This window comes from Rattus rattus, chromosome 16 (assembly GCF_011064425.1).
Source record: "Rattus rattus isolate New Zealand chromosome 16, Rrattus_CSIRO_v1, whole genome shotgun sequence".
Classification (NCBI taxonomy): domain Eukaryota; kingdom Metazoa; phylum Chordata; class Mammalia; order Rodentia; family Muridae; genus Rattus; species Rattus rattus.
This window is the reverse complement of record NC_046169.1, coordinates 9,290,712-9,316,435: the sequence shown is the minus strand read 5'-3', so window position 1 is coordinate 9,316,435 and position 25,724 is coordinate 9,290,712. Positions and strand designations below refer to the sequence as shown.

The 25,724-nt window shown below is 47.4% G+C and overlaps 1 protein-coding gene across 1 annotated transcript in view; it reads left to right on the top strand.

Moving 5' to 3' along the window:
- Window positions 1-25,724, top strand: part of Eif2ak1 (eukaryotic translation initiation factor 2 alpha kinase 1) — a 37,443-nt gene continuing 11,719 nt past the window's right edge. Inside the window, exons 1-11 of the mRNA XM_032887196.1 lie at window positions 1-212; window positions 3,844-4,002; window positions 5,715-5,848; window positions 8,089-8,126; window positions 9,187-9,286; window positions 10,586-10,666; window positions 18,252-18,351; window positions 19,822-19,879; window positions 20,520-20,844; window positions 21,488-21,599; window positions 24,678-24,778. Of these exons, the coding sequence (XP_032743087.1) occupies window positions 95-212; window positions 3,844-4,002; window positions 5,715-5,848; window positions 8,089-8,126; window positions 9,187-9,286; window positions 10,586-10,666; window positions 18,252-18,351; window positions 19,822-19,879; window positions 20,520-20,844; window positions 21,488-21,599; window positions 24,678-24,778 (1,326 nt within the window). The 5' untranslated portion in view covers window positions 1-94. The remainder of the gene's footprint in view (window positions 213-3,843; window positions 4,003-5,714; window positions 5,849-8,088; window positions 8,127-9,186; window positions 9,287-10,585; window positions 10,667-18,251; window positions 18,352-19,821; window positions 19,880-20,519; window positions 20,845-21,487; window positions 21,600-24,677; window positions 24,779-25,724) is intronic.

Here is a 25,724-nt window from a genome sequence, read left to right as displayed (position 1 = left end):
GCTCTTGGGTTACTTCCGGCTCAGGGGAGGCTATAGTGGCTCGCAGCGTCAGGGAACCAGCAGAGCGAGGTTGTTATCCGCGCTCGCGACAGCGATGCTGGGGGGCGGCTCCGTGGATGGCGAGCGCGACCCGGACGACGACGCGGCGGGGGCGGTGGCCGCGCCTCCTGCCATCGACTTCCCCGCAGAGGTGTCGGACCCCAAGTATGATGGTGAGACCCGGATGGCTCGCGCAGTCCCACGGTTCGCTGTCCACCTGAATTTCCGCGCTCCAGTGGTCCCCGAGGGCCACCAAAGGCCCCAGGCCGTCTCGGGGCTCGAACTCGGGTCCAGAACTGCAGGGCACTGGGAGGTGGCGGGCGGGCTGTCAAGGTTAGGTAAATATTTACTCCAAGAGCGTCTATGATCTGCCGTTTGTGGGCATTTATATTTCTTGGTTTCTATTCTGCGCCACTTCCCCGAGGCCGCTTTTCACCTCCGTGCCCAACCTTGTTTTTCTTAGGTCGCTGAGTGTAATCTTTGTTCGCTGCTAGAATGAGACCTGCTTCACGGATTAGATAAGTAATGATTTCTCCTAGCGAGGCAGTATACGAACGCTCAAAAATTTTTGAGGCTTTTGATACACATAAATCAAATTGTGTAACATAAGGCGAGAGGTCTTTAAAACGTCGATTCCGTGTAGGTCACTGTTCTAGCATTTTACTGAAAGTGCAGTTGGTTGTTGCCAGTTGCTTGAACTGTTTTAAAAATGAAATTGTGCTCTCGCTAGTCGTGCTCTTGAGTCGTGGTGCACACTTGCAACCCAAACATACAGAAAGTTGAGGCAGGAGGATCAGGACTTGAAGGTCAGCTTGAGTTTCATGCTGAGTTCCAGGCCAGTTTGCAGTACATAAGACTGTGTATCAGACTAATAATAAAAGGATAATTATGGTGGAGTAGGGGCTGTAGCTCAGTGACAAAAGGTGTTTTAGGATGAGTGAGATCCGGTTCATCTTCCAGCTCCCAAAACATACATCCAAGGAGGTTTTAGCTGTATACTATCCCAAAAGTTAGAGGTGTACACTAAATTCACCTTTTCCCAGTTTCATTCTTAAATCCTGTCTGTAATAATTGGCCACAATGAGAAATTTAAAAATGCTCATAGTGGTGACTCAGTAGGCTCTATAGAGGACAGTTGTAAGATAACTTTTCAAAATGGCTATGCAGATTTTCCCACACAGCTATTGGCATGTTTCTCTCGCTGATGAGCAAAGAACGTGTGTTATGTCATAGAAGAGGTCCCAGCTGTAAACACGCTCGTCCCATCTTTTCTGTGACGTGGTGATAAGAGTTTCTGCAAACCAAAGATTATTCTGGAAGGGAGTGATCTTAGACAAGCTTTAAAACTTCATTCCTCTTCCTGTTAATACTGTTCGGCTTACATAGTGATGTTTCTCCTAAAGAGATGAAGAATGCTCACACACAGTTAATTATTTTCTTGTCCCACATTTAATATCATTTTTAGTAGATATAAGGCCATTAGCTCAGTGGCATTTTACAGGTGGTCTGAATGATTTGGAGAGATCACACTGCCAATTAATGGTAGAGTCACCAAAGCTTTGATGTGACATGAGCAGTTCACTGTAGGAATTCTATAGCAAACAGCAGTCTCGAACCCAGTCGCTTGAGGTGCTTTCTGTGCTGTTAGTGGGTCTGTATTCCAAGTCATTCATTTTCTTTCATTAGTCACCAGTGCCTTAAAAACCCTTCAACCTATCTCAAAACAAAACAAAACAAAACCAGTACCGTTTAAAAAAAGAACACTGGGGATTGAATGTGCAAGCCAGCCAAGTGCTCTGCCACTGAGCTACTGTCCCAGCCCCCTGTCACTGTTAGCTTTGTGTCCTTGAGACAGGGTGCCACTAAGTTGCCCATTGAATTCACTCGGAAGCCCAGTCTAGATTTGAGTCTGCATTAGCCTTGCAAATAGCTGTCACTAAAGGTCTGATTGGCCAGGCTTAGCCTGTCTTTCACCGATGGGCTGTTTGGAACATGCTTTCCTGAGGCTGAATCAGATTATCGGTTTCTTGTGTGTTCACGGAGATCTGCATTCAGCTCCCACCTGCGTCTGACACCTTCCTACTTTCGAGAACTTGGAGCCATTTTACTTACGTTTCCTCTGCTTCTTGTAACTGAGACCAGGAGGTTGGAACTTTCTTCAGCCTTTTCCATTTTACTTAATGTGAATATCTTTTTTTTTTTTTTTTTTCCGGAGCTGGGGACCGAACCCAGGGCCTTGCGTTTGCTAGGCAAGCGCTCTACCACTGAGCTAAATCCCCACCCATCTATTGGACTTTTAAAAAATATTCTTTTAAAGATTTATTTATTATACATAAGTGCATTATAGCCATCTTCAGACACACCAGAAGAGGGCATCAGATCCCATGACAGATGGTTGTGAGCCACCATGTGGTTGCTGGGATTTGAACTCAGGACCTCTGGGAAGAACAGTCAGTGCTCTTAACCACTGAGCCATCTCTCCAGCCCTAAACAATATTTTTTTTTCTTTTTTCTTTTTTTCGGAGCTGGGGACCGAACCCAGGGCCTTGCGCTTGCTAGGCAAGCGCTCTACCACTGAGCTAAATCCCCAACCCCCAAACAATATTTTTAATTATGCATATCTGTGTGAATTTGTCTGGTTGTGTACACGTGAGTGCAGGTCCCTACAGAAGCCAGAGTCATGGAGCTGGATTTCTGAGTCTCCTGGGGTGGGTGCTGGGAGCTGAATATTTATAGTATTATAGTATTTTGGAACCATTAGGGTTTCATGGATCACAAGGTAGCCTCTAACTTGTTATATTGCCAAGGAGAAACTTAAACCTTATGACCCTCTTGCCTCTCCCTTCCTGTTGCTGGAACACGGGCACTTATGCGACTGTGCCTGGTTTTAGGGGGGTTGAACCCAGGGCTTCCTGTATGCTAGGCAAGCACTCTACCAACTAAGCCAGATCCTCAGCCATTTAAGTTAGTTCTTAAAACCGGACTTGATTGGTATTTGTCTTTTCATATTAAAGAGTAGAATTCTCTATCTGGGCTAAACGTCAGCAGTACAAATTCTTGCCTGTCATGTTGGAGTTAATCTGCCCTTACCTCCACGCTCCCCCCAAAAGTCAGGAAAAGTAGACTTTTCTAATTGCAGAAAAGAGAAATAACGAGTATAAAGAAGCCCGAAGGTCATGGTGGCACTAGCCAGCAGTCCAGCATTGGAGACAGAGGCAGGAGGACTGCCGTACGTTTGAGGCTACCCTGGTCCACCAGCTTTCAGCCTCAACTTAAATTCACCTCCAGAAAAGTCTTACCCTTTTTTTTTTTTTAAATATCTATATTTGTGTGGTGTGTATGTTCGCGTGTGTTCAAATGTGTGTGGATACAGGTATCAGGTGTGTTCCTCAAATGCTCTCCACCGTCTTCACTGTGGTCTTCAGTGGGGTGTGGTCTTTCACAGAACCTGAAACTGGCAGGGTTGGCTAGTCTACTTAGAAGGCTTTCCGTAGGGATTCAGGATTCCCTCCATCTGATAGGAGGCACTGGGGTTACCAGGCAGTGCGGCCATATCTGCTCAACCTAACTGTGGGTGCTGGGGATGCAAACTCTGGTCCTGATGCGCCCATGGACTGCACGTTGTCCACTGAGCCATCTCCACAGTGGCAGACCCTGTTATAACCTGGCTCGCCGTGACCACTCTCTGACAGGGTTAGTCCCCTTCAGTTCCAGGATTTGTATTGTCTTAATCAGAGCTTGCTATGTTGTCGTTATGAGACGTGCTTACCAGTAATGTTTTCCCCTTCCTTTTCTTATTTCTAGAGTCCGATGTCCCAGCAGAGCTCCAAGTGTTAAAAGAGCCCCTGCAGCAGCCCACGTTCCCTTTCTTAGTGGCAAACCAGCTGCTGCTGGTCTCCTTGCTGGAACACTTGAGCCATGTGCACGAGCCGAACCCGCTTCACTCAAAACAGGTGTTTAAATGTGAGTAAGAATAAGGTATTGTTAAAGAGAGCTAGGGGAGAGCACAGCTCAGTGCTATGACGCTGAGAAGCAGCTGGTGTATAAAAAATTGAGTGAAGAAGTGTGGGTGATTTCCCATTCCTTAAATTCCTTTCAGTTTTCCTTTGTGTAATTTCTTCTAAATATAAAATCGCATGTGATCCATAAATTAAAAAATTGTTTTGCAGCGATAATGTGATATTCAGATAATTTTTGAGGCTCTCTTAGGCTCTGGGTGGTGAGCAGCTAAATCTCATTCTGATTTCTCTCTCTGGGAAGTGTTGTGGATCAAACTCGGGGCCTCACCTTTCTTAGGAAAGCATTGAGACGCATCTCTAGACCTGAGCTGGGTTTTTGTTCTTGGAAGCCCAGGCTAGCCTTAGACTCAATGCATCAGAGGCTGACCTTGAACCCCCTCCTGCCTCTACTTCACAAGGGCTGGGGTGCAGCTGGTTTGCTGCCACACCCAGTGTATATAACCAGGGCTGTTGTATTCAAGGCAGACATTCTGCCAGCCCCTGTAGTTATGGCATTCCTTCTTGGTTTGTTTAATGCTGGTGGTGCTGGACATAAACCCAGGGCTTCCTACTGGCCAGGCTGGACTTACCGCAGAGGCACAGCCTCATCCACTCCTCATCCTCTCTCTTACCCTTCCCCTTCCTGCCCCTCTTCTCTCTCTCTTTCTCTCTCTCTCTTCTCCATCTACTGCCTCTCTTTTCCCCCTCTCCTTTAAACTGCCCTCTTCTCCCTCCTCTTCTCCTATCCTTCTTCCTGTCCCTTCTTCTTCTTCTTTCCTTTAAAGATAAATTATTTTATGTGTGTAGACTTTTGCCTGTGTCTATGCAACATGTTGGCTCTCCTGGAATTACAGATGATCTGTGAGCCACTTTGTAGTTGCTGGGAATTGAACCCAAGTCCTCTGGAGGAGCAGCCAGCATTCTCAACCACGGAGCCAGCTCTGCAACCCGATTTCTTCTTTATCTTCTTTGCCTTCCTCTTCCTCTCCCTCTTCTTCCTCCTCCTCTAATACTTTCTCTTCTTCTTTTTTCTTTTTCTTTTTTTTTTTAAAACAGGGTTTCTCTGTGTAGCCCTGGCTGGCCTGGAACTCACTATGTAGACTAGGACGGCCTCATACTCACAGAAATCCCCCCCTGCCCCTGCCCCTGCCCCTGCCCCTGCCCCTGCCCCCTGCCCCTGCCCCTGCCCCCTGCCCCTGCCCCTGCCCCTGCCCCTGCCCCTGCCCCTGCCCCTGCCCCTGCCCCTGCCCCAATGAGGTCAGTGACATGTACCACCACACCCTCCCTGTTCTTTCTTTTTTGTACCTTTTCTTGTCTTTTCCCTGTTTTTCCTGTTTTCTCCCTCTTCCCCTGTTCTCTCTTACCATCTTGATTTTTTGTCCCTCTTCCGTTCCTGTAGTGTGAACTGCCACACTTCGCCCTGCCTCTGTGCATAAATTCAGGATATCTCTACAGAAGCACCTTTTATTGAGGCCTGGTACACAGGCTATATGTCCCTCTCCCTTTTTGAGACAAGGCCTCATTTAGCCCAGGCTAGCCTTAAGCTTGCTGGGCAGCTGATAGATGACCTTGGGCTCTGGATCCTTTATGTCCCGAATGCCGGCTCGAGGTTGGCTCACCTTGTCCTGCCTGTTGTCAGTTTTCTATTCATAGCTTGTCGTGGTCTTTGTTTTATAGTACTGTGCCAGACTTTTATCAAGATGGGGCTGCTCTCTTCCTTTACCTGCAGCGATGAGTTCAGCTCCCTGAGACTCCACCACAACAGAGCCATCACTCATTTAATGAGGTCTGCCAAGGAGAGAGTCCGTCAGGTAAGCCCTCCCATGGCGTACTTTGTATATGACGAGTACATTTGAATCCTCGAACCCTGTGTGTGAGCTGAAGAATAGCTCAGCAGTTACGCGCACTTGCCCAGGGCCCAGGTTCGGCTGCACCTTCAGGGTGGCTCACAACTGTTGGTAACTCTGTGGAGTGACCTCCATGGGCACCAGGCACCAAATGAGGTCAGTGCATGTAGGCACAAACAGTCATACACGTGAAGTACAGTAAGGAAAAAAGAAAGAGAAAAGAACACTGTGCTTTCCGGTGTTTTGTGTGGCTCAGCGGCAGGGGATTTGCCTAATGTGCCTAGTGCTGTGGGCTCTATCCCCAGCACTTAAAAAAGAAAAACATAGGAAAAGAGAACAGTACTTTTTAAAGCATTACTTAATTTTAATTATATGACTAGTTCTTAAAAATAGAAACTTGATCAAGTCGACAATATCATTACTAATATTTACTATGCTGTGCTATTTTAAGAGTACTGGGGGAGGGGAAAGAAAGAAATAGATAAAATCTAAACCCCCATGATCTTACGTTCTGATGCAGGGGGCAGTAAACAGTAGGGGAAGTTAGAACAGACGTGGGGAGGTGCACAGGTAGTGAAGGGGGTTAGGAAATGCCGGGGTCGCCTTGTGACTTCCTGTGATGTGTCCACCCAGGCCTCACTGAGAAAGAGTGGTCACGTCCAGGCTGAGCGTTAAGTGCAGGTGCCTGGAGGTGAAGTGTCCTGGGCAGAGCCACAGTCTTCAGTGGCGCCCTTGGCTGAGCGTGCTGGTGGTAGTGTAACGCTCACCTTTCCAAGGCTGCCTTGCATTTAGATAGAGCAGGTGAAGGGGAGGAGTAGCAGAGAGGGTGGGGAAGGGCCATGGAGTGTGGGATTGTGCCCTCCTCCCGCCTTCCTTCCTGAGTCCGCTGCAAGGGGAGCAGGCTGGGCAGTCCCAGCAGTGCTGTCACCCACCACTGTTTACTGTTCCGAGAGTCTCACACTGTAGCCGAGGCTGGCCTCTGTCTCTGTACCTCCCATCTAAGCCTCCTAAGCGCGCTGGGATAGCAAATGTGAGTCGCCCAGACCAGCTTGGAGCAGGATCCTGAGAGCATTTTAATGACCTTGGTTTTACACAGAGTGGACATGGGAAACATGGCTGGACTTTGAACATAAGAACATTTTAATGGGGTTGGGGATTTAGCTCAGTGGTAGAGCGCTTGCCTAGCAAGCGCAAGGCCCTGGGTTCGGTCCCCAGCTCCGAAAAAAAGAACCAAAAAAAAAAGAACATTTTAACAGGGGGGCTGGAGAGATGGCTCAGCGGTTAAGAGCACCAACTGCTCTTCCAGAGGTCCTGAGTTCAAATCCCAGCAACCACATGGTGACTCACAACCATCTGTAATGAGATCTGGTGCCCCCTTCTGGTATATCTGAAGACAGCTACATATAATAAATAAATAAATCTTAAAAACAAAAAATCCTAACCCAGGCCTGACCAAGTGAAATCAATAAAGACCAAAGGAAAAGAATGAGACGGGGGCAGGGGTAGGGTTGAAGGCTGTGGTTGGGATATATTGTATGAAAGAATAATAAATAAAATTAATAATAATAATAAAAAAAGAACATTTTAACAGGTTCACGTCTGACCCTGTGCTGGAAGTAGGTGGGGAGGATCAAGGGCAGGGAGGGTGGGCGGGAAGAGGGCTCCAGAGGGGGTGGTGGCTGAGGAGGTGGGAGGAGTCAGTTTTCGCTCATGGAGCTCCTTGCATGAGATAAATTCTCAGCTCTGAAATATCATGAACTATTAAGTAATACTAAAATGTCATCCTTTACTTGGGCATGTGGTTTAGTCCTGTAATCCCAGCACTCAGACAGAGGCAAAGAGGATAGCTGCAAGTTAAGAGACTAGCTCGGTCTATCTACATGGTGAGTTCTAGGCAAGCCAAGGCTACATCAACACCCTGTATCAAAACCAAAACCAAACCAAACAACAGAAAGCTATTTTCATACTTAGGTAAGGGCTTATGTTTGTAATTCAAGTACCCAGCAGGTTAAGGCAGGATTATGAGTCTAAGGCCAAGTTTTGCCACTTACTAAAATCAGTTTCACAAACGCTCCATAAATAAGTAAAATGCTAGGCTGGTCTGGTTTTAGGTATTTGAGCATTTGAGTTAGTGGGATGTTGAATTTGATTCCTTGTTCATCAAATGTTTCAAGTGGTTCTTAAAGACAATATTTTGGTTTTAGGATCCTTGTCAAGATAATTCTTACATGCAGAAGATCAGGTATGTATTTGATGCTTTTTTACTAGCTCAAAGAGTTGAAGGAAAACGAGTTTATAAAAAACATTCCTGTATTCTTCCCTTCTCGAGACATAGTCTTGCTGTGTAGCCCAGACTGGCCTGGAAGTTAGCGCTCTCTTCCTGCCGCCATCCAGACGGCTGGATTACAGGCCTTCCCGGCCGCCATGCCAGCCCAGCTGCTCTAAGGTTCCTTTGCTTCTTGTGGTCCCCACTGAGTGCAGATTCTTTTTTTTTTTTTTTGATTCTTTTTTTCCGGAGCTGGGGACCGAACCCAGGGCCTTGCGCTTCCTAGGCAAGCGCTCTACCACTGAGCCAAATCCCCAACCCCTGAGTGCAGATTCTTAAATGCTTGCCTCTTCCTGCTCTGTCTGAGGCAGGGTCTCATGTAGTTTCCATGTCTGCCGTGTAGCTAGGATTGGTCTTAAATTCTCAGTCCTGTCTCCACTCTCTGCGCGCTGAGATTGCAGGCATCAGCCTTTCTCTCTGTGTCTGAGCGTACTTGTGTATGCATCCGCGTGCCACTGCACTTGGTGTCTAGAGGTTGACGAGCTGTTTTTCCCCATCTTGCTTCCCGTTACATATTGAGGTACAGAGTCTTGCTGCATGCGGAGCTTCCTGATCCGTTTAGTCAAACCTGCAGGCAGTGTGCGCACAACTGTAGCAGCCACACCTGGGGGTAGTGGCAGCAGGCTCAGGGGTCTAAGGGTCAGTCTGGCTGCTGAGACCCTGTCTCTCAGAGGGAAAGCAAAGCTCACCTAATTCCTTACTAATTACGTCTGTCTGGTTGCTACTGTGTACAGCACATCCTTGCTGATTTCTGCTGGAATGCTAACTACTAACTCTAATGAACTCTCTTGCTGTGTTCCTTACAGTTCTTCATTTACAGAGCCGTTTTCTTCCCATAGGAAATTAGGAATTTGCTTGTCGCGGATTCTTCCTACCTTCAGTTTACTGATAAATGTGTCTCAGCAGGTTGGTGACCAGTGCTTGCCTTTGATTGTCACATCTTAATATTGATGGACTGTTTGTATTTAACTTTTAGATCCAGGGAGATAGCTCTCGAAGCACAAACTTCACGCTACTTAAATGAATTTGAAGAGCTCGCCATCTTAGGAAAAGGCGGATATGGAAGAGTTTACAAGGTTTTGTTTTGTTTTCTCCTGGTTGCTTATTTTGACCTATTATGCTGTAAATGTGTGCGTTTAGAAGGGTAATTTCATTATTATGATTAGAAAGTACCCAGAGATTCCTTTTTTTTTTTTTTTTTTTGGTTCTTTTTTGAGCTGGGGACCAACCCAGGGCCTTATGCTTCCTAGGCAAGCGCTCTACCACTGAGCTAAATCCCAACCCCGTGCCAGAGATTCCTAAAGTCACATGTTTTTCTTTTCAGGCAGTTGATAGGTTTTAATTTTTTCTTAACCATATTAGTAATGTTGATTATTTCAGTAGCTCGAGAAACTTTGAGTTTTTATTCTGTAGTTTAGGGTTATTAAACGTGTTGTAAGGTGGGCACAGTAGCACACATCTTTAATCCTAGTCCCGGGCTGGCAGAGTCAGGCAGATCTGAGGCCAGCTTGGTCTACAGAGCAAATTCCAGCCAAGCCAGGACTGCGTGGTGAGATCTTGTCTAAAACAAAGAAAGAACAAGTGATGTAAAAGGAGTTGAATGTGGAAGATGGATTTATAGGGAGGAAAGGGGATTATAAGGGTGGGAGGTGACAGTGACTTGTGTTTGTTTAAGTGTGACAACACCAAAGAACAAACTTAATAAAAACACAATTGAACACATTTTTAACCTAGTATTTTCAGTCTATAGTTTAAAGATTTTCAGCAGAATGAAAGGAAATCAACTCAAACTAGAAGTTGAAACGTAAAAAGGCTGTGCAGGAGGCTGTGCTGTGCAGGAGGCTGTGCTGTGCAGGAGGCTGTGCTGTGCAGGAGGCTGTGCTGTGCAGGAGGCTGTGCTGCTGGAGCTCTGCCTCAGCTGGTTGAGTTCTTGCCTGGATGCCCTAAGTCCTGGGCCCGATCCCCAGCATGACTCAAACCATAAGATTGTATGCCTGTGGCACGAGTCAGGAGGATCACAGGTCAGGGTCATCCTTGGCGTCCTAGTGAGTGTGAGGCCAGCCTGTGGTACTTGAGACCTGGTCTCAAAAGAAAAAAAAATCATGTTACTAAAAACAATCATGTTTCTGTGTTTGGGGCTATACATAGAACTTTCTAGCATTCCTCTTCTTCAGACCAGGAGCCACTGGGGTTGGAAGCAGTTTTGTTTGCAAAGCTCCTGGTTCAGAAGGCCAGGGCTGGCTTTCCCTTGATTTGATCTCTAGTTGGTTTGGGTTACCAAAGCTCACATGAAATGAATTCCTTTCATCAGTTGCATTCAATGGAATTTAATACTTTTTCTTTTCTTCTGTTTTTTTCTTTTCTCCACCCCTTAGGTCCGGAACAAATTAGATGGTCAGCATTATGCAATTAAGAAAATCCTGATTAAGAGTGCAACTAAAACAGATTGTATGAAGGTATGACGCTGGGTGGGCGCGCCTGCAGGTGCACATGCTGAGGAGTTATGTGTGTGAGGATGCAGACACTGCATGCTTGTGGTGACGTTCCTGAGGCACTGTTCACCTCGGTTTTATAGACAGAGCCTGTCTCTACACTGGAGCTGCAGGATTGGGTGGCCGGTGAAGCCCGAGGTCCTCATCCCAGCCTGCTCAGCCTTATAACTCAGATATAAGGATCACAAGATGTGATTTGTCTTTTGTCTAGTCTTTTGTCCAGCCATCAACCTCAAATTTTCATGCTTGGCAAATTGAGCGCTTGACTGTCCAAGCTGTCTCCCTAACCCTGAAGGAAGGGTTTCAGAAAATGATTAGAGCCAGCCCTGGCATGGTGGTGCTAAGTGGAGAGAGGTGAAGGGCACCCCCACACAGTGGGGAGCTCCCTCCCAGACCCCAGATTAAGCATAGACCACGCCCAAACACCTATTTTCACAGAGACCTTTTATGAAGCAGGGAAGAGGAGTTAAGGTGGCTGTCCTCTGACTCAGGCAGGAAACAGCAGTATAGGACCTTGCAGTTGTCATCTGTGAGGGGAAGGGAGGGGAGGGCTGTTAGAATGGGCTGGCATGGGGCTGGAGAGATGGCTCAGCGGTTAAGAGCACTGACTGCTCTTCCAGAGGTCCTGAGTTCAAATCCCAGCACCCACATGGTGGCTCACAACCATCTGTAATGAGATCTGATGCCCTTTTCTGGTGCGTCTGAAGACAGCTACAGTGTAATTATACATAATAAATAAATAAATCTTTAAAAAAAAAAAAAAAGAATGGGCTGGCATATGGTGGTGTGTTCTGATTGGGCATGTTAATTAGGTGCTCCAAAGGGGGCTGTTGATTGCTGACCTTGGTAGTCACCCTAGGGAATGAGTCTGGCATGAGAAAGTGTTTAAATAAGGGAACAGACCCTGATGGCTGGCTTTAAGGATGTGTGTATTCTGTGGTTTATGAAGGAGAAGGAATGAGGAAGGGCATGGCAGTTTGCCTGCTAGAGCCCCGTCATTGCCACCTCTTGGTTTTATTATTGTGCTGTTGGGTGTTGGGTAAGTGGGCATCATTCTCTGATCACTTCCTGCTGACAAGGGATGAGGGAAAGGGACCATTAGTCCAGTGGAATCAGTAGTGGGTCTGGAGGGGGAGGGGAGAAGAGCAGGAAGCTCAAGAGGAAAGTACAGAACTCGATAAGATCTGGGTCGAGGAGCTGGAAGGTTCCTTGGAGCCACAGATCCGTGATTGCCTCATACAAGTCTTCTGGCTTGTAGAAGGGCGTTCGCAGAAGCCAGCAGTCCTCCAGGATGCCCTCAAGGAACTGTCCCCATGTCCAGACGAGGTGCTCGAGGGCCGGGTGAGGAAACAATGTTATCTTCAGTGGCAAGACATCCGTCATATCTGAGAAGGACCCGATTAAAAGTTGGTTATTGATTTGTTTAGTTAGGAAAGAAGAAAGGCAGTTAAGGAATAGGGAGAAATAGAAAAGCAAGATGGCGAGGGTCCTATAAATGGCCAGTTCTATTTAGAGGAGCCGGAGACACTCAGAGAGCCGGAGTTAGAGGGAAGTTCCTTTTACAGGTCGTAGTAAGGCAGGTTAGCCTATAAATATCTTCCTGTACTACTGATTTGTTTAGTGTAATGGCAGCTTTTCCTTGAGGAACAGACAAGCTTCTATCCCCTTTCTTTGCAGTTTTAAAGGGAGACTGAGGCCAGAGAGGTAAGCTGTTGGAGGGAGGCCAGAAACTGGGCTGTGGAGTTTAGGAAGAGTTTTAATGTGGCCTGGAAATCTTGGAGACAGAATGACCTAACGCACCCCCAGCCATAGCTTTCCTTCCCAGTGAAAGCAGTAGCCAGACTTAGACCCACTGGAGCAGGTAGGAACTGGAGCAGGCAGGAAGGCAGTCCTGGTGAGGCACGTTCTAGAGAGGCACCAGTAGAACTCAGATATAATGCTAATCGGGGGACAAGTGCCACCAGGAAACAGGGTTCCATTGTATTAGGGAGAACAGAATTTGAAAGATTCTCATTGCACCAGTGTAGCCTTCTGTGGAATGCCCAGGTATGTTTTATAATTGAGACTTTTTGGAACATGGATTATTGGGGAGGCTTGTGTTGAGAGAATTCATCTGAAGCAGATTCTTGAGACTGAGGTGGAGAGGTTGAGAGAACCTGTTTCTGGTTTCCCGAGGGGAGCGTGTACGGCTGGGGACAGCAGTTATTAGTGGGAGCTTGGGCACTGGTAACTGGAGCGTCACCTGTGAGAGGAACTGCTGTAGAGGAGGGCATTGGTGGGAGACATCGTGGATGGCTGTGTGAGGGGTTGGCCTTGACAGGGTGTGTTCAAGGACACACTGGGAAAGTGTGAGTTGGTCTGAGAGAGAATCCAGATAGGTGACTTGGAAAGAGGAGACTTGAGCTTTGGAAGGTGCGACCTGGAACCCCCTGGAGCTAAGAAGGTTGAGGAGTGAGGCAAAGCCAGATAGGCTGCCGTGGAGGGAAGGCCTTTGAAGGAGGATGTCACCCACACACTGCAGCAGAAAGGGGGATGGCAGGTCAGGTCTGTAGCAGTGCCTGGCCAAAAAGGCAAGGACAGTCCAGGTTGGTCATACTGAGTGTCAGAGTCTGTCCAAGTAAAGGCAAAAGGTCTTGGGAAAAAGTATCTAGAGGTATTGAAGAAAAGACATCTTTAAGGTGTGGGACTGGAAAGTAAGCAGTGTTGCCTGCGATAGAGGATAGGACGGTGTAAAGGTTAGGGTCTGTGTGGTGAACAGGCATGGCGAATGGAGCATAGGTCCTGGGCCAGGGAGAAAGTTCCATCAGGATTCTTTACTGCCAGCGTGGGAGTGTTGTAAAGTGAAGAGGCGTGGATAAAGAGACTGAATGAGGGGTTTGAGGCCTTGGAAGCTGGTTAAGGGCAGGGAGGTTGGGGTTTGGAAGTGTAGATGAAGGGTCTTTGAGTTTAGTCTAGAGAAGTTTATAATGTGCAGCAAGAGATGGTGAGGCAGAGTCCCGCACAGTGGACTGACTGAGTGAGGCAGAGTCCTGCACATTGAACTGACTTGAGTTAGGCGGAGTCCCGCACATTGGACTGACTTGAGTTAGGCGGAGTCCCGCACAGCGGACTGACTGACTGAGTGAGGCGGAGTCCCGCACAGCGGACTGAGTGAGTGAGTGAGTGAGTGAGGCGGAGTCCCGCACAGCGGACTGACTGAGTGAGTGAGGGGGAGTCCCGCACAGTGGACTGACTGAGTGAGTGAGGGGGAGTCCCGCACAGCGAACTGACTGAAAAAGGAGGCAGAGGGTAAGAGATTTTGGGATTTTGGATAGCGAGAGAGTGTAAATGGAGGCCAAGGAAGAAAAGAGGAGGAAACAACGCTAGGTTGTCGTGGGAGCTGCAGCAATGGTAGAAGGCAAATCCATGCCACTCTTGGAGAGAATATCCCTCCTAACGAGCACGAGGGTATGAGGAGGCAAGAATGCAGAGAGGAGAAGCCTTTGGAGGAACAAGTTAGGGAGGAGTCTGCAGGACTGAGCATGTGCATCCTCTGACTATGGCTGAGATGGAGGAGTGAGTTAGGATGCCAGAATTCTCTCAAGAAATGGCCCCAGTGTCTAGGAAGAACGTGATGAGGCGATCTGACATGATCATGGAGACCCTAGGCTACAGGAAGAGTGATCTGTGTGGGTTGAGTCAGGTCAGTAGCAGAGCCTGGGCCCCGTCAGTCCTCAGCTGCTAGGCCTCGCAGGTCCGAGGGAGGTGTGGGAAGGCTAGATGACCCAGGCAGGGGCCTGTGCCCTAGGAGCAGTCCAGTGCTCTGTGCTGTGTTGTTGAGAGACCCTTAGGACAAGGCGGAATAGGCCTTCGAGGATTTGGACAGGTATGGGCTAAGAGATTACCTTTGCCACATTTAGAACAAGGTTCTAGTGGCTCTTATGACCTGATCTTCTCCTCTGTGGGGCTGTCCCAGAAACAGGAGTGTGCTGGAAGGCCTCAGCCAAGAGTTGGCAGTGTGGTTTTAGTTGTAGTCATCACAGTTGTGATGACTTGAATGACAGGGCCAGGGATTTTCAGACTTGTCTTGAATTACCTCCTTGACCTTTTGAGAGTTAATTAGTTTAAGGGCCGCTCCCTTAGACCAAAGAGGAAACAGCACTGCAGTTGTAGTCCTAATGTATTTGGTCTGCATGGTCTTGAGCCTTCTCCCAGGCAGGTCTGTGTTCCTCAGGGAGCAGGTTATTAGAGAGGATCCTACAGAGGTCATGGAAGGTCATGGAAGCCATGGAAGGTAAGGCTATAGGATGAGGTTAGGTATTGGAATTGCTTGATGAAGGTGATGGGGTCTGAGGTAAAAGAACCCAAATGTTTTTCAACCTTGGCAAGTTCAGTAAGAGAGAAAGGACCATAAACACGAGTATGGCCTTCCACACCTGCTACTTCTCTGAGGGGCAAGATTGAGGCAGGGACTGAGAACAGTTCATCAGGAGAGTGGGTGTGGGGGGCCTTCCTAGGTGTGGAATGGATTTCTCCCTAGGGGGGAGGAAGTGGGGGAGGAACAGTGAGGGCAGAGGACACAGAGGCTAGTCTTTGTGGCCTTGGAGAGACCCAGGTGGATGGAGGAGTGGGGAGGCAGCAGACGAAGATTGTTGGGAAGGTGACTGATGGTGAGGAGGAGGGTAAGAGGTGCTCATCAGCTGGATCAAAGGATGGATGGAGTTTCAGGAGCAAAAGAGTTAGGGGAAGGGGCCGAGGACTTAAGAGCAAGGAGGACACCTAGGGAGGGCCTGGGGCAGAGAAAGGAAAAAGCAGAGGCATAAAAGGTCTCATTTCATTTTCCTGTGTGCTCACAAAAGTTGTAAAGGTCCTGAGTGACATTAGGATCCAGAGAGCTGTTAGGGGGCCATTTAGATTGATTATCTAGTGGACATAGAGACTAAACTTGGATACTGTCATACACAAGCTTACATGTGATGTCTGAGAGGTCCACTGAGAACCCACTGAGATTCTGGAGGGGACACCCTAAAGGGGCGTCAGTCAGAATGGAGGGTGCAGAGCCATCACCACTGGTGGATGGTGCTGGGCCAAGGTTGAGAGACGGGAACAAAATCTTTGAGAGGGAGAGCATTGTCACCCAGACTCCATCAACAAGAAAGGAACCCCAGTGTGTCTGAGAAAGAATCCAGAGCCTGTCTACTAGGTTTCTAGACAATTAAGAGCAGACACTGGATTCTAGCAGTGTAGCCACCAAACATGCAGGGGGAAGCCCTTACCAAACCAGACTGGATGGCGTATGCCTAGGGAGTCCACTCTAACCAATGAAGGTTGCAGTGGGGTGTATTCTCCCCAGTCTCACAGAACAGAGTGGGAGGCACCAGACATTTGATGGCTGTTACCCAGTAACCTGAGGACTGTTTAAGACAGCAAGAGTGGAGGACTTACCAGTCAGCCTCTGTTGGATGAAGGAATCAGGCATCAGGAGAACTGTAACTTGTGAAAAAACATTGGGGGTTACTGGCCATTCTGAGTCAGGGTATCAATGAAGGGAGCCCACACAGTGGGGAGCTCCCTCCCAGACCCCAGATTAAGCATAGACCACGCCCAAACACCTATTTTCACAGAGACCTTTTATGAAGCAGGGAAGAGGAGTTAAGGTGGCTGTCCTCTGACTCAGGCAGGAAACAGCAGCACAGGACCTTGCAGGTGTCATCTGTGAGGGGAAGGGAGGGGAGGGCTGTTAGAATGGGCTGGCATGTGATGGTGTGTTCTGATTGGGCATGTTAATTAGGTGATCCAAAGGGGGCTGTTGATTGCTGACCTTGGTAGTCAGCCTGGGGAATGAGTCTGGCATGAGAAAGTGTTCAAATAAGGGAACAGACCCTGGCGACTAGCTTTAAGGATGTGTGCATTCTGTGGTTTATGAGGGAGAAAGAATGAGGAAGGGCAGGGCATGCCAGGGCCATGGCTGCCGAACCTGGGCCTGCTAGAGCCCTGTAGTAGGAGGATCAGCTCAAGGTCTGTCTCTGGTGTAGATTGCAGGCTAGACTGGGTTATATCAGAGCCCATCACAAAAGCCACCTTCACCGAAAAAAGATAATATGATTTGAGCTGGGCTCACTCTGTACCAGTAGTCTTAAGTTCCCGGGGAGGGTGAGGTAGGATGATCACATGAGGGGGGTGTACGTGGTGAGTCAGGTGTGTGATCCCACTTCTCAGGGTGAAGCTGGAGAATTGAAAATTCAGGGCCCATTAAGGCTTCAGAGTGAGTTCAAGGCTGGCAACTTAGACTCTGTCAAAAAGTGAGAGGAAGGGGTTGGGGATTTAGCTCAGTGGTAGAGCGCTTGCCTAGGAAGCACAAGGCCCTGCAGAATGTGTGTGCTTGTGGAAGGCTCTAGGTTCTACCATAGTGCAGGAGGCAGCACAGGAGGGAGTTGCAAGGGATACAGCCAACTGTGTTGATTTGTGTTGATTTTTTAAAAGATCTATATTTATATGTACATAATTGCTAAGTAGTAGGTTATCAATAAATACAGAAAACATGAAAGCTACATTTTTATTTCATGTAATTTTCTTTAAAGTCGTGATTTTTCTATTTTATTTTATATACTATATTATTTTGGGGATTATATTTCACAATGTAGACCAGGCCAGCCTTAGACCAAATACTGGGACTGAAGTCATAGCACAGGCTGTGCACATGTCTGCGAGCATGTGTGCCCGCAGTGTCTGTTGAAGATCAGAGAACAACTGTGGTTCTCTCATTGTAGCATGTGGATTCCAGGGACTAGGTTCAGGTCATCAGGCTTGGAAGCAAGGTGCCTTAGCCTTCTGAGCTGTCGCACTGGTAAGAAATTGTTTAAGTACTTGATTATCACACTGTCCAGCCTGTGAGGTAAAAGGATGGGCCAGTCTCTTACTGACATGGTGTGTGGTGCTGGGTCAATTCCCTTCTCCTCTAAGTCCCTGTGTCTCTGACTGTTTAAATAACAATGACAAGACCATCCATCCCAACCTCGATCATCCCAGTGCTCGGATTGCCGAGCAGGAGAATCAGGAGTCTGAGCCGGACTGCTGCTTTGTGAGACACTATCAGAACAAACAAAAACCACTCCTGGGAGGCTGGGAATGCGGAGGAGAGTGAGGGAAAGCAGACAAAGGTCTTAAGACAATGGGAGGGTGACAGTGTGGGCCTCACTCCTGGTGGGGAGGGGTACAGGAATCAAGGGAACTTGCAGAACAGTAAGTGTGGAGTGGCTGGAACAATTGCCATTTGCCTGGGCATGAAGGTGCACCCCTTTAATCCAGCACTTGAGAGGCAGAGACAGGAGGATCTCTGTGAGTTCAAAGTCAACCTGGTGTACATACCGAGGTCTAGGACAGCCAGGGTTGCACAGTGAGTTCCTGTCTCAAGGATAACAACCACAGCAAACGCTTGACTTTGTCTTTCACAGGGACTTTCCTCTTTTCTGTGGGGTTCCGATTCCCCATTGAGAAGGGTTATACTTCCAGGGTGAGTAGTATTAGAACAACTTGCCAGTGAAAGCATTTGTATCATTTTTTGTGGTAGGTGCTACGGGAAGTGAAGGTTCTGGCAGGCCTGCAGCACCCCAATATCGTTGGCTACCACACTGCATGGATAGAGCACGTTCACGTGCTTCAGCCACAAGGTAAGGTGCTCTTCATTTCATTTCTTTACTTCCGGGAGCAGTTGTTTCTGAGACAGCGTCTCTCACTATGCAGACCCAGCTGGTCTTGAACTCAGAGGTCCACCTGCTTCTGCTTCCTGAGTTCTGGGATTAAAGGTGTGTGCCTACCTTACTTACTATGTGTCTACATAGTTTCTGCATGTGGGAGGGAGTGTGTCTCTGGCTTGTTGGTGCCCTTAGAGTCCCGGAGATGTCCTGGCTGCCCCGCTGATCTTTATCTGCTGGCCTCAATCTTGCTGCAGTTCTTCTGTCTGTTCCTCTAGAGTGCTAGGGTTACTGGAGTGAGCCATCATGCCTGGCTAAGGGAAATAGTTTTTGTTTGATTGACACAAGTCAATCACCCCTAGTCTAATAATCTGAAAAGAGATTCTCAAAAGAGAATCTGAAATGTTGTCATATCCAAAATGTTTAGAGCCTCATAAAAGCACACAATTGTTTGGATTTAAGGACTGGGGAGGCCTCTGGTGTTCTGAACATACCTTCTACAGGGAATGAGGGGGAAGAGTCCCAAATCTGAAGTACTTTGTCTCCACTTACCTCTGTATGCATTCAGACTACACAAGAGTGTCTAATAAACTTCTACCCCAGCCAAATCTGTCCTGCCCTTGTATACACAAGCTGAGAATGCTTCTGGTTTTACTGGCTTTTTTATTTTTTTAAAAAAGCTTTCAGATAAGGACTATTGCCAAGGCCAGATTAATCTCAAAATTAATTAGCTCAAGTTGGCCTTCAAGTGGGATGTGCACACATCTCGTCTCAGCCTCCTAAGGGCTGAGATTACAAGCATGTATTTGTACACAGCCTTCATTTCTTTGAAGTTTTTGTTTTGTTTTTTGTTAGTGCCGGGGATTGAATGCAGAACCTTATACGTGTCCCCTGCCGTGCTGTAGCCCTAGCCCCAGATTTTTCATTTTTAAAGCTGAAATTTACCACATAGACATACACACAAATAGAGAAAATCCATAGAAGAGTAATTTATGAAAAAAAAAATATGAAATTCAAATTTCAGTTTAATCAAGTTTATTAGAACATAAATTTCCTTACTCTAAAGATCCCATGGAAGTCCACAGAGGGCTTCAGATGTTCAGGACCTGGAGTTGCAGGTGTAAGCTGCCTCCTGTGAGGCTGGGAACTGAACCCAAGTCCTCTGTGGGGCCAGCAATGCTCTTAAGTGCAGAGCCATCGCTCCAGCTGAGCAGGGCTGAGGCTGAGTCATGAGGTCCCGCACACCCCGTGTTGACTGTCAGGTCTCTGGAGCCCTCGGTGATCCTGGTGCAGTTCCTGGAGTGTCCCCATCGCTTAGACGTAGGCCTGCCATGTCCCTTTCGATGTGCAGCGTCCTTGGTCTGTCTGTATATTTCAGCTCTGACTCTGACTGTGCATTGAAAGTCATGGCTGCCTGCAGACGTCTGTGTTTATTTCTGTTTACAGACAGAGTTCCCATCCAACTGCCCTCTCTTGAAGTGTTGTCGGAGCATGAAGGGGACAGGTATGTGGACTGGTGTGACCTGTGCACAGTTATCATTGTGTCCTGTCACCAGCAGGGACTTGCTTTTGTCTTTTGGTGCCAGGAACTGGGGAGGAGTGTGGTGGGCTCTCCTGCTGCTTGTTTCTTTTCCTATCCTTTTGTCATTTTTCTTATTTTCCTTACAAAATACTAAGTTAATTTCTGCTGTCGTACTTGCTAGTATTTACTCTAACTGACTTACTCAGTACAGGGTCTTGCTATGCAGCTCAGACTGGTCTTTAACTTAATTTGTAGCCCAGGCTAGCTTCATTTTGACAGTTCTCCTGCCTTAGCTTCCTGGGTCTTAGGATTAGAGATTTTTGGCCCTCTGTCAATATTCTAAATTTCAGTTAATGCTAGACAGATTTGATACTCTTTTTGAAATTTAAGACAGTGTCTCATGTAGCCCAGGCTTGCCTAGGACTTGATATGTAGCTGAGGAACTTCCTGCCTTCGCCTCCCAGTTGACGCTGGGGTGCTGAGGTTGCCGGCTTGTGCCAAAAAGACTTGTCTATGCTACTTAACTGAGATGCTTGCAAGCCTCACCCAGGCTTGAAAGAGCAGTTCAGACACTCGTGTCATTTACCGTCGTCACTTTTGTGTTATTGTTTTTTACTTCTAGAAATCAAGGTGGTGTTAAAGATAATGAAAGCAGTTCGTCCATTATCTTTGCTGAACTCACCCCAGAAAAAGAAAACCCTTTTGTGGAATCTGATGTTAAGAATGAGAATAACAACTTGGTGAGCTACAGGGCCAACTTAGTGATCAGGAGCAGCAGTGAAAGCGAATCGTCCATTGAGCTCCAAGAAGATGGCTTCAACAAGTCGTCTCTCAGACCAGTTGTCAAGCACCAGCTGCCGCTGGGGCATAGCTCAGACGTGGAAGGGAATTTTACCTCCACGGAGGAGTCTTCTGAAGACAATTTGAACCTGCTGGGGCAGACAGAGGTAACGCTTTCCCAGACCCATTCTCATTCACCACCACCTCAGCTCACATAGCTGCACTTTGGAGAATACTGGCAGTTGTAGAATACCATGCAGCCATTCTGTAACGTTTATCTTAATGGAGTTTTGTGATAGAGCACTTGCAAGGTTCCGTTCTAGCATTATAAGGAAAACCCCCAAGACAGGTATCAGTTATTTACACTGTGACCAGACACCCCCCAATACGTTTCAATCACTTCCTCGGGCCACATTCAAAAGCTTCTGATTCGGGTCTGGGGTCCCTGTGCTAGGACATAGGTTGTTTAGGACGTGTCTTACCAGGCCACCTGCCCTTGGATTTGCTGTGTTCTGATGGGTCACCTTGAACTTGTGATCCTTTTCTTCCCACCTCCTGAGAATGCCAGGATTACAGGCAGGTACCCAGCTAGGTGTGTGTGGGACTGGGGATTTTAGGAAAGGATTCCTGCCCGCTGAGCAAGTCCTTTACCAAGGGAGCACATCTGCAGCCTTAGGCCACACCGCGATCTGTCTCTGCAGTAGTCTCCTTTGGGAGACTTCAGGCAGCCGTTAGTGGTGGTGTGTGAGCTCGAGTTGTCGAATGAAGACTGTGAGACGGGCAGATGGGAACATGCTGCGTGTCCTCTAGGCGCGGTACCACCTGATGCTGCACATCCAGATGCAGCTGTGTGAGCTCTCCCTGTGGGACTGGATAGCTGAGAGGAACAAGCGGAGCCGGGAGTGCGTGGATGAAGCTGCTTGTGAGTACCATCCATGAAGTTTTCAAAAGCGACTGTGCGTTGGTAGTTTATCTGTGATAACGGGTTGGTTGGTATTTGTGCTGGTTGGTGTTAGTTCTCAGCTTGACAGGACCTAGGGTCACCTGGATCTCTGCAGATACACCAGGGAGAGATTATATAGGTTAGGTTAGCCTCTGGGGATGCCTGTAGAGGATTATGTTGATTAGATAATTGAGGTGGGAAGACCTGCCCACTGTGGGAGGCACCATTCCCTGGGCTGGGATCCTGGACTGTATGAAAGGGAGAACGGGAGCTGAGTGATAATGTCCATTCATTACCCTCAGAGTGGAGGTATGTAGCCCATGGGTTCCAACTCCTGCCATGTTAGTACTCCTGTGATGAGAGCCCACATAGAACCTTGAGCGGTGAGCTGAGGTGAGCCTTTCTCCCTTGAGTTCCTTTATGATGGCAGTGGGAAAAGAAACTAAGACGGGTTTTGAATAGTAACATGATAGAATCTAAATCACTGATTTTGGATTGAAATTTCTGGTGCATACGTGTGTGAAATGTACACATCGTGTGGTATGTGCTCATTTGCATATGTGTGGAGAGCAGAGGTTGATTTTAGAGGGTTGTCATTCCCCGCCTTAGTTTGAGACTGTATGCCTTACTGCTTTGGCTAGGGTGGCTGGCCAGTGAGTTCCAGAGCCGTGCTGTCTCTGGGTCTAAAGTACCACCTGACAAGTGCTTTGTAAACAGCATCTCTGGAGAAATGCAAGAAAAAGCTGAAAAAACGCCAGAAGCCAGAGGAACCCTAGGAGTGATCGTTGGGATTGCAGGCAAATACCAACATGCCTGGCCTTGTTGTTAAACTCACTGTAGCCAGGATGGTTGGCGGTTCATCCCGTCAAGTCCCAGGACTGCAGAGGTTGAGGTAGGAGGTTTCAGGTTGAGTTCCAGGCTACAGTAGGAGACTGTCTGCAGCAATGGTGAGCTGCTTCACTGGGTATAAAAGTGTCTGTCCTCTCAGCCTGACAATCCGAGCTGGATCCCTTGGGCTCACCTAGTAGGAGGAGGAAACTGACTCCACACATTGATCTCTGACCTTCACACTTGCTTGTGACACATGTATACACACACATATATATACACATAAGTAAAATTTTAAGAGTTAAAACCCACATCCACCCTACTGTTATTGTTACTGAATTTGTGAGGGAATGTCCATATTTAAGAAGTTTTAATACAGGACATCCAAACTGGTTTTTTGTTTGTTTGTTTGTTTTTTGTTTTTTTATTTCATGTATACGAGCACACTGTAGCTGTCTTCAGACACACCAGAAGAGGGCATCAGATTCCAATTACAGGTGGTTGTGAGCCACCATGTGGTTGCTGGGAATTGAACTCAGGACCTCTGGAAGAGTAGTCAGTGTTCTTAACGACTGAGCCATCTCTCCAGCCTTTTTTTGGTTTTTCAAGACAGACTTTCTCTATTAACAGCCTTAGCTGAGACTAGGCTGGCCTCAAACTCAGAGATCCAGCTGTCTCTATTTCTCCAACTCCTGGGATCAAAGGCTTGTACCATCTTGCCTGGCTCAATTTTTATTTATTTTTTAAATTTTTCATTGATTCTTTGTTTCACATCATGCACCCCAATCCCACTCATCTCCCCATCTCTTTGTATCCACCCTCTATCCTTGCAACTTCTACCACAAAAAAAAAAAAAACAAACAAACAAACAAAAAGTATAAACAACATCTTGTGGAAATTGTAGTGTGTCACAGTGTATCCCACAGTATAAGTATAAGTCCACACATCTTTATTTGAAAATGTCTGTTTTAATGAGTCATTGGTCTGGTTCAAGGCCTCCAGCTTCTGTTGCACTATCAATACTAGATCCTCACAGGGCCTCCTCTCGGATATCCTGTTGTTGCCCTGTGTCACGAAGATCCTACAGCTTCGGATCTGCAGGACTGGCCCTTTCACAAGCTCCAGCAGGTCATAGATGAGGTCGATGTTGGGGTGGGCCAACTCAAAGCCCTGGATCTGGCCCTGGTGGTAGCTGGGTTGATCAGCCCACCAGCTCTCCTGCACTGCTTGGGGTAGCTCACCCAGTGCTGCAGCTAGAAAGGGGCAGGATTAGCTCTTCAGCTCTCATGTCCTCCAGGCCAGCTCATCTGTACCCACACCAGAGCCACCTCTGTGCTGCCCGGTCAAGGTGCAGGGCCAGCTCTCGACACTGCTGACTGCTGCTGGCGGCAAGGGGTGAGGCATCACCTCTTTACCCATGCTACCTCATAGCCGGCGAGTGGCTGGGCCAGCTTTTCCACACTCACACCCTGGAATCTCACACCCTGGGACCTGCTCACCCTGGCCCCTACCGCCAGGGCCAACTCTGCTGTGCTGCCCAAGCAAGGTACAGGGCTGGTCTCCCAGAAGTGGGGCCAGCTCTCCTGGCTCAAATCTCTTACATTGTATCATGGCATTGATTTCTACAAGTAGGTTAGGCTGCATTCATAACTATCCTGATCTCATGAAGTCAACAAGCCTCAGGCTGGATGTGTCTTAAACCCTTAAAAACCACTAAGTTAAGTTCTAAGCGTTAAGACTCTTCTTTCCTCCTATGTTTTACTCTGTTCATTAATCAGCCATTGCTGGCCCAGACGACAAATGACAGAAGCTTCTGCCTTGGGAAACATCTCCCTCCCAGCCCCCTTGGTAATAACGTCTTAATCCAGTGTGGCTAGGACAGTGGATTAGCTGTAGACTCCAGCATGCTAAGAGTCAAAGAGGACTACAGCTGTAATTTAGTCAGTAGTGCCTGGTCATTGCTTAGAAAGCTGTCCATACAGTGTGTCTGGCTGAGCTTAGAGGTACCATTTTGGACACAGTGTCAGTGTTGGGTTTCAGTCTGAGATGTTTATCTTTGCCAGGGAAAGATCCTTTCTCCTTAGTTCCATGTTTTAGTCCATTCTGGAGTGTTTGACTGTTTAAGTGACAAAGGTTAATTTGTTGAGAACTTTTACCATTTAGATGTTAATGTCATTTAATGAGTTCCAAGAAATAGGGATGTGAAACTGTTTGTTTTTAAAATTCCAGGTCCCTATGTTATGGCCAGTGTTGCAACAAAGATTTTTCAAGAACTGGTGGAAGGTGTCTTTTATATACATAACATGGGCATCGTCCACAGAGATCTGAAGGTAAGCAGACCGCTAGACCTGCGAGCAGAGCAGTGGGACTCATGGAGTACAGTGAGGTGACATGCTTTCATTCATCTCTAGGATGTTGTCATTGCTGTTGTGTAACTTGTTATCCCAAAGGTCCAGAACTGGTTGGGAGGATGGTTCAGTCGGTAAAGTGTTTGTGGTGCAAGCATGAGGACTTGAGTTTGTGTCTCTAGAACCTACCTAAAGTCTGGAGCAGGTGCCTGGCCATGATGTCAGTGCTGGGGAAGCAGACAGGAGGGTTCTTGGGGCTCCCTGGCCGTCAGCCACAGATCGATTGAGGAAGGTGCCCATTGTCAACTTTTGGCCTCTGTATGCATAAATACACTCTCATGTACACACGTGTGCGCATGCACACACATACTCATAAAGCAACCTTTCCCCCATTACTTTACAAAAAGCCCTTGGATTGAATTTAAAAGCAGTGATGGGGTCATTTGAACATTGTCTTAAAGGATGAGTATAGTAAGGTATAACTCTACTGCTTCCTAGTGTAAATGGTCATGGTAAATGCACTCGTGTTGGCAGATGTGGTCCCATCTCATTGGTTAAAATATGTTTCCAGGAAATGAGCTTTTGGTTTGGTTGTTTAGTGTTTGGTTGTTTTTTTTTAACCTAAAAAAAAAAAAAGGCTTAGCAGTGGTGATGCTGGTTTTTAATTCTGGCACTGGGGAAGCAGAGGCAGGTGGATCTCTGTGAGTTCCAGGCCAGCCTGGTCTATAGAGCAAGTCCAGAGCTCCTCAAGGCTGTGTAGTGAGTCGTGTCTCAAGGACCTAAACTAAAACTCCCAAATCCCCCAAAGCGAAGCAAAATGAAAATACAAACCCAGCACACAAGAGGATCAATTAACTTGAGGTTAGCCTGGACTACACAGTGAGATCTTTTTTTTTTTTTTTTTTTTTTTCCTTTTCTTTTTTTTTTT